This window comes from Pseudophryne corroboree, chromosome 2, assembly GCF_028390025.1.
Source record: "Pseudophryne corroboree isolate aPseCor3 chromosome 2, aPseCor3.hap2, whole genome shotgun sequence".
Lineage (NCBI taxonomy): Eukaryota > Metazoa > Chordata > Amphibia > Anura > Myobatrachidae > Pseudophryne > Pseudophryne corroboree.
Genome location: NC_086445.1, coordinates 51,963,899 through 51,972,783, shown reverse-complemented (window position 1 = coordinate 51,972,783; position 8,885 = coordinate 51,963,899). Strand labels below are relative to the sequence as shown.

Here is an 8,885-nt window from a genome sequence, read left to right as displayed (position 1 = left end):
TACATCCTGATGTTTCCCTGTGGAACCCAATGTACCTCGCAGAAAGAGTGTTAACCATGGTAACTTGGTAAGTCTACCATAACACTATATTGCTTGCACACATGCTCAATTGAAGAAAGAGATGGTTAGCACATTAAGGGGTCTATGTACTAAGTCTTGGATGGAGATAAAGTGGACGGAGATTGAGTACCAGCCAATCAGCTCCTAACTGCAATGTTACAGGCTGTGTTTGGAAAATGACACTAGTTGGTCGGTCGGTACTTTATTTATGTCTACTTTATTTTCATACTCATGCTGAGGTAATTACATAACATTAAGGGTCGTTTAGGGGTATGACAATCACAGTGTCAACATTATAGGTTTAGGGCTAGGCCATGGTTAGGTTTAGGGTTAAGATGCGGTTAAGATTAGATTTAGGCTTAGGCAGTGGTTAGGGTTAGGTTTAGGATGCCTTTGGGGATAGGTTTAGGGTTAGACCGCCATTAGAGTTAGGTTTAGGCTTAGGGGTTTATTCATGAAGCAGTGAAAAGAGTGGAGAAGTGAGCCAGTGGAGAAGTTGCCCATGGCAACCAATCAGCTGCTTTGTAGAATGTAATACTATGCAAATTATAAATGTTACTTCAATGCTGATTGGTTTTTCTCCACTGGCTCACTTCTCCACATTTTTCATTGCTTCATGAATAGACCCCTAAGGCTGGAGTTAGGGTTAGGTTTAGGCTGCCATTAGGGTTAGGTTTATAGTTAGACTGTGGTTAGGGTTAGGCTATAGTTAGGTTTAGGCAGTGGTTAGGTTAGGTTTAGGGTTAAGCTGTGGTTAGGGATAGGTTTAGGGTTAGTCTGTGGTTAGGTTTAGGCTGCCATTAGGGTTTTAGGGTTAAGCTGTGGTTAGGTTTAGGCTGCCATTAGGGTTAGTTTTAGGGTTAGGGTTAGGGTTAGGCTCACTGCCGGATTAAACCGTGCGTCGGCGCCTAGGCAGTTAAAATCTCGGGGGCCCCCTCACAAATTATCTCATAATACGTTTTTAATTTTACCAACCAATGGTGTACGATCTGGAAACTGTAATGTGAATCTGATATCTATGGTTTATGTACTTTAAGTTGTTAATGGGTACATTACATTAATACAGTATTTTCTCTATAGAGTATTTAATCATCTTTTTCGTTTCTTTGAGTTGATTCATTTTCTTTTGGAAACAATTTAGGAAATTAAAAGTAATATTATTTTGATCCGTTGTTGCAGGGCCTCTAAAAGGCGCTGGCCCATAGGCCAGTGCATACTCTGCCTATTTGGTAATCACGCATTGGATAGGCTGCAGTTAGGGTTAGCCTGCCATTAGAGATAGGCTAAGGGTTAGGCTGCAATTAGAGTTAAGTTTAGGCTCTGGTTATGGTCAGAATGTTGTTAGGGTTAGGTTTAGGCTGCCAATAGGATTAGGTTAAAGTTATGCATTGCAGTAGAGCCCCTGTGGAAGAGCGAATGTCTAGGCGCACTTCAACCAGTGTTACAGTTTGTCTGTCAGCCCAAAATTGAGGAGGCCGTAAAGTGGTCGTGTACGGTACAAAGTGTCAGGTACATTTATACCTACGCATAAGTATTGTGTGCACTTATATTTTTGCTGCTTGTTTCATAAACGACTCTGAATGTTTGTTCTCTGTTGTCAGTACAGGAACCTAAGTAACATTGCTTCGGGTTTCGTTCCAGCCCCCGCTGCTGATGTCTTCTGCATAACAGTGCACTGGCCAGTCGTGGTCCAGAACGAAGCCATGGATAAGATACTAGAAGCTGTCATGCAATCTTCTTATCCCATGTATGTCAAGCAGAGCTTGGCGCAACGGGTGATTGAGGCCTCCAAGCAGCCAATCGACAGCGAGCAATGTTGGTCTATGCTAGAAGTTTCCACCAAGCTCTTCTTTTTCGGTGAATCCCGATTTGCCAGGGAAACAGCCAGGGAAGTTCTAGGGGTCTACGGCAGATACCACCCAGAGGAGTTTGAGGAATTTTTCAACGTCAGATTTATATTGAGCCTCCTCCAGGAGGGATATGGTACCCTCGGAAAGAGACATGTGCACATTTTAGACTACGTGCATCTTGGGCTTCAGTTTGTGTTGGACAAGCCTTCCGCCAAGGAGATCTTCAGGCTGCTGAGAATAGAGGTTCTGCGTATTGTCTGCGAAAGGCCAAGCCTTAAGGTCTGCGTGAGGATCAGCAAGCTCCTGACGTCATGTCCGCAGTGCATTCCAGAGGGAAAACACCAGGTCTTGTTCAGCCAGCAGCTAATTCGGTGCATTGGTCAGTTCCACTGCCAGTCGGAAGCAGAAGAGGGGATCATACAGTTCCTCGACCAGGTGAACCGAGTCGGTGGACTGCTGCAAAACATCTGGAGGCTTCAGGCCTCCCTGGTCCTCCCATCCTTAAAGGAATTATTTGCTATTATCTCATCAACAGGTAAACTCTTTTAGGCTATATTCTGATATATTCATGAAACTGCCTGGTTATTCATTGGGTGGGAGTAGAGAGGATTGATTACATTGGGCTACATAAGTGGTGGCATAGTAGCACCTTATGGGCAAACTGGGAAGAATGAAAATGAAAGGAGGGAAAGTTTTCAAGACAGTAAATGGAACAAAGGGGGGGTGGGGGTACAGTTTTGGAGGGGTCCGGGTTAATAATGAGTTTTAGGAGACCGTAATAGAGAAAAAAATAAGAGGAGGTGAGAAGAGAATGAAAGTCTAAAGCAGTGCTTGGCGGAAAAGACACTAAGGTTGGATACACACCTGACTAGCATGTACCCGCCATCGTGCCAACCGAGCAGCCAATCCAGGTGCGTATACATACTTACCTATCAGCTGCTTGATGTCTCGGTCTGAACACCCAGCTGGGCGGTCTTTTGAATTTCCCCGCCCCGCTGTGACACCAGCTCCCCGCAACTAGCTGGACCGCCCATACACACAGCCATATGCGCCATTGTAGCTGAAGATATAATTGGCCACCGGCTGTGCTGCATAGCCAATACGATAAGTCTGCGAATTACATAGTTCACAGACATATTGGGGGTACACACCCGCCAACGTGCTAGTGATATATCGTCCATTAACTCAAACTACCCGATATATCACCTAGTGTGTAGCCTGCTAAAGGTCGGCTTGGCCAACCTGTGTCTCTCCAGCTGTTGTGAAACTGCAAGTCCCAGCATGCCCTGCCACAGTTTTGCTATTGGGGAATGCTAAAACTGTGGGAGGGCATGCTGGGATGTGTAGTTTCACAGAAGCTGGAGAGTCACTGGTTGGCCAGCCCTGCACTAAAGTAGCTAAGGGTTTTATAGGATAGGCCATTCTGTACATTACCCAACATGCAAGCAGCAGTGAAAGTGGGGGGCAACTGGAATTATAACCATATACTAATGATTTACAAAATTATTGTTATTTATGTTTATACTGTTATATGGCTAAAACAGAGCAATTAAACGTACCGGCCTCATTGCATCACTAAGCAGTGCCCCCAGGGCATTATAATGTAGTAATTGTGGCTGAATAATAAAGGCTGGCTACCTGGAAAAGTCTCTTCTAATTCTCAGTCAGGACTAGTATGAAACGCGTGGGGTAAAAGTCCTTGAGAAATAGTAGTTATAAAGTGGAGAAGTGCGATACAAATTCCATTTTGCAATATCATGCATAGATTTTTGCACTAACGGACCTTACAGATTAAATCCTTAATTCTAATTGGAACTGTCGTCTAGTCGGAAAGACGGCAGTTTCTGACTTTTTTAGGTCGAATCATGATTCGACCTATTCAGTGGGCTGCCGTTTTTTCCGACTTGTCGGAAAACACGTGGATCGGCGGATTAATCGCGGATCCACATGTTTTGTCGGATTTGCGGCCAAATCCGACAGGCTTTTGGTCCGTTTTCGACAATGTCAACCCGACGGCAGTCACCGGGCAACGACGCCGGGAGCGAGGAAAGCGGTCACAGCGGCGACCACAAGAAGAGTGACAGGAGGAAGGAGTGTCGGGGCGTCAACTGACCGTTTTCCGGGAGTGGTCCAACGAATGCAGGCGTGTCCAGGCGTTTTGAGGGCGGATGTCTGACGTCAAATCCAGAACCTGCATCGCTGGATCCGTCGCAAATGGTAAGTAGGTGCAGGGCTGGTCTTGTTTTACGTGAAACTTTTTTAGCATATCAGGGCTGCACAAGCGTTCGCAGCCCTGCTATGCTAAAATACACTCCCCCATAGGCGGCGTCAGGTTGATCGCACGAGCAGCAAAAAGTTGCTACGTGCGATCAACTCAGAATGACCCCCATTGTCGGAAATGGCCAAAACCTGTTGGATTTGGCCTCAAATTGAATACGGAACTGTCAAATCTTTTCAGTCGGAAAGGATCCGACATCAATTGAATAGACCCAATAGTGTGATATATTACTTGCACCTTACCTGTAAGAAATATAATCTTTCTTAGTGTATGTAACTGATGACTGTGTGTATTCAGGAGCTAATTTACTAAATTACTAATCTACTTCGCAGAAGAGTCTGAGACGCCCTCGAATTGTTTGGCAAGTGTTGTGCAGTACATCCCCCTAGAACTCATGGAAGGTGTCGTTAGAAATTTGGCGAACGCAGACAGTGTCACCGATGCGCAGATGATGACCGCCATTACCAGGTACAATGGGCAGCAACGGTTGGACAGGCTGATAGCTCATTTCCAGACCATAGTGACCAGTTAACAAACCCATAACTTGGATTAGTCGGATGTAAAAGTATTTTTGACATAAACAATATTGATTCTGGCGGGAAGGCCCTGGAGAGAGATAATCACTGACCTTGAAGTAGAATTTCCTGTGCGCTTTATGATAGTGGATACAAGGCAGAGACTGGTAATTGTATGACAGTACAAAATGTCCTTTGCAGTCACTATTATACTATATATATTTTAAACTACCAACAAGTTCACATATAGGAGCAGTTACGTCAGGATATGTTTTACGTACTGTACAAAAGAGCAAGAGAATAATATCAAGTCTAGTTCACATTACACAAGAGCAACTTGCAAATGTCCAGATCTGCCTAGGGGGGTCATTCCGAGTTGATCGCTTGCTAGCAGTTTTTGGCAGCCGTGCAAATGCTATGCCGCCGCCCACTGGGAGTGTATTTTAGCTTAGCAGAAGTGCAAACGAAAGGATCGCAGAGCGGCGGCAAAGTTTTTTTGTGCAGTTTCAGAGTAGCTCAAAACCTACTCAGCGCTTGCGATCACTTCAGACTATTCAGTTCCGGATTTGACGTCACAAACCCGCCCTGCGTTCGCCCAGCCACGCCTGCATTTTCCCTGGCACGTCTGCGTTTTTCTGCACACTCCCTGAAACGGTCACCCAGAAACACCCACTTCATGTCAATCACTCTGCGGCAAGCAGTGCGACTGAAATGCATCGCTAGACCCTGTGTAAAACGACATCGTTCGTTGTGCCCGTACGTCGCGCGTGCGCATTGTGCCGCATACGCATGCGCAGAACTGCTGTTTTTTAGCCTGATCGCTGCGCTGCGAACAAATGCAGCTAGCGATCAACTCGGAATGACCCCCTAGGAACCAGGGAAGGAACATTCCTCGCTTATACTCAGTTGTGCAAGTATGTGGGTACGCTCAGGTATGGAGTACCCTTAAGATTTTGGCAGCGGGTACGCAGTACCACCTGCCACACACTTTGCACCTGTGACAACCATTATCACAATTATAAAGTGCCACCAAGCAACAAGACCATGGTGCTTGGCAGCGTGACGGTGTCTCCCACTTTGTCAGGGTTACTGGAAGCGCGCGGTGATGTCATGACATCACATCGCGCTTCCTCCTCTGGTGGCTGTGGCTGGCATGAAGAGAGGAGCCTGATTGCACTTTCCTGCACGGCCACTTGCTAGGCGCAGCAGTGCAGCTGTTTCCATTCACTAGGCTCATGTGACGCATCAGTACTGAGCGGCTTTTGTTCTTCACAGGCTGGGCTGCCGGGCATGTTCCTGGCTTCATTGTGTGGGGTCATTCATTTCTAATATAATGTGGATACTACTATATATTTCTATTATTATGGGGGTATTACTATATATTTCTATTGTAATGTAGACACTACTATATATTTATATTATTATAAGGGCAATACTATATATATATTCCTGTTATAATGGAGGCATTACTATATATTGTTAATAAATTGGGGGCATTGTTATATATATTGTTATTAAATTGGGGGCATTACTATATATTCTATTATACTGGGGGTATTACTACAGTATATATTTCTGTTATACTGGAGGTATCACTATATATTTCTAGCCTTGGCTCCAGAGTGCAAAGAAAAGGGTCTGAGTCGTGTGGCCATGCCGCTAGTGTCATGTAGCCACTCCCACTAGTGCCATGTGGCCACACCCCCTAACAACACATGTTACGCCCATTTTTCGGCACTCAGTACCGCTAAGAAAAAATTTCTACTTGCACCACTGCTTATACTCAATATATTAATTTTCATTTCTCATACGTCCTAGAGGATGCTGGGGTCCACTTCAGTACCATGGGGTATAGACGGTTCCGCAGGAGCCATGGGCACTTTAAGACTTTTTCAGAGTGTGAACTGGCTCCTCCCTCTATAACCCTCCTCCAGACCTCAGTTTAGAAAATGTGCCCAGGTAAACTGGTTGCACTCTAGTGAAGCTCTACTGAGTTTCACTAAAAAGACTTTATGTTAGGTTTTTTATTTTCAGGGAGACTGCTGGCAACAGTCTTCCTACTTCGTGGGACTTAGGGGGAAGAAGTAGGAACCAACTTCCTGAATAGTTTCATGGCTCTGCTTCTTGCTGACAGGACACCATTAGCTCCTGAAGGGTACTGAACACTAGCTGCTGCTATGCGCTCACTCCCACAGCACGCCGTCACCCCCCCTCACAGAGCCAGAAGTCAGAAGACTGGTGAGTAGTGTTCCGGAGATCTGCAAGAGGGACCTCCGGTCATCGTGACGGCTCAAGGTACCATACTTCCTATAACACAGCGCACAGCAGGGTGCCGCGCCCTGGGCAGCATGAAACCTACTCTTAGACTGGCACAAAGTAGCATGTGATGCCGTGGGCACAGTCCTACAGCCCCGCCAGTATAAATAATAGTGATGAAATCTGAGGAGAAACACGCCATTACAGGGGGCGGGGCTTCCTCCTCAGTCAGCCAGCACACTGCTCAGCGCCATTTTCTCCAAGCAGACTGCAGAGAAAAAACGCTGGTCCTCGTCCACTTCTGAAACAAGTATCAGGGTGCAAATTAGGGGGGGGCAGATTGTTTTGTTGGTGCTCATTTATACTATTCGGAAAGTGTAAGAGCACTAAGGGTCGTCGTGGATCAGGGGCGTAAGTTAATACCCGATACCCGGAGGCGAAAAAGACTATATTGCCCCCACCCCACCCCCTCGGCCCAGTTCAGGTATACACACACACAGCACATATACACGCATACACGCACTCACACATATATTCAAATACACACACAACCACATATACACACAGCCATATGCACACTCACACATTATACCACTTATAAACACATATCCACATACAAATAGACACATAGCCACATATCTACATACTCACAGCCACATATATATACACACACACACAGTATATACAAATACACAGCCACATTTTTATACACACACACACACACACACACACACACACACACACACACACACACACACACACACACCTTTCCTCCATAAATTCCCTCTTCTTGCAAGTTGCGGGATGGCCAGGGTGTCTGCATACAGGAGCCGAAGCTGGGCAGCTGCACCTTCGGAGGGGTGGGAGCCAGCCAGCAGGCGGAAACCGGAGCCGGCCATCAGCGCGCTGTCAGGGGGGCAGGAGCCAGCAAGGTGTGTTTTCATCATGCGGGAACCGGAGCCGGCCAGCCGCATTTGTCAGGGGACGGGAGCCTGGCAGCCGAGGTGTCATGCGGGAGGTGAGAGCAGGAGCCAGGCAGCCGCATTTGTCAGGGGACGGGAGCCTGGCAGCCTGGGTGTCATGCGGGAGGTGGGAGCCGGAGCCAGGCAGCCGTACTGTCACCAGAGGCAATGGAGAAGGTGCCCCGTTCACTGCTGGAGCCCGGCGGCATCCGACTCCATTGCCTCCCAGACTTCCGCCACTGCTGTGGATGTTTTACATGTCACAGGATTTTTAACATTGGCGCTGAGTTGTGAACTGGCAAGTCCCTTCTGTGTCCTTCTTACAGATTTTACTGTGGGTCTGTCCCCTATAAGTCCCGGAGTGTCTGTGGTGTGGTTGTGCATGTGTGTGACGTCTGAGGCAGGGAGCTCTTCCCCTGAGGGAGCCATTTTAGGGACACAGAGTTGTAATGTGGTGGCGCTGCCGGCACACCATGAGCCTGAATGGGTAAAAGAATTACGTGATAGTGTGAATCATATCAGTAAGAGATTAGATAAGTCTGAGTCTCATGCAGAAACCTGGAGAAAATCCGTGGAAGATGTGATTTTTAATAGTTCTGCTTTTTCATCCACAGGTGACCCCTCTGGGTCACATAAAAGGTCATTTGCACAAATAGTACAAAGTGATACCGACACGGACTCTGATTCCTATGTCGACACTAGTGATTCCTGGGGAATAGATCCTAAATTAGCGAAAAACATTCAATATATTACTGTGGCTATAAAGGAGGTGTTAGAAGTTACGGAGCCCCCTCCTTTACCACAGGAAAAGGCTTACTTTTATAAAGAAAAGAAAATTAATGTAACTTTTCCTCCATCTCATGAGCTGAACAGTCTCTTTGAGGGAGTCTGGGCAAACCCTGAAAAAAAATTTCAGATTCCTAAAAGAATTCAGGTAGCTTACCCTTTCCTTGCAGAGGACAGG

The 8,885-nt window shown here is 46.5% G+C and overlaps 1 protein-coding gene across 1 annotated transcript in view; it reads left to right on the top strand.

The window, feature by feature from the left end:
• Nucleotides 1–1,735: 1,735 nt before the first annotated feature.
• USP35 (ubiquitin specific peptidase 35) overlaps nucleotides 1,736–8,885 on the top strand; it is a 59,142-nt gene continuing 51,992 nt past the window's right edge. Inside the window, exons 1-2 of the mRNA XM_063956981.1 lie at nucleotides 1,736–2,445; nucleotides 4,521–4,656. Coding sequence (XP_063813051.1) covers nucleotides 1,764–2,445; nucleotides 4,521–4,656 — 818 coding nt within the window. The 5' untranslated portion in view covers nucleotides 1,736–1,763. The remainder of the gene's footprint in view (nucleotides 2,446–4,520; nucleotides 4,657–8,885) is intronic.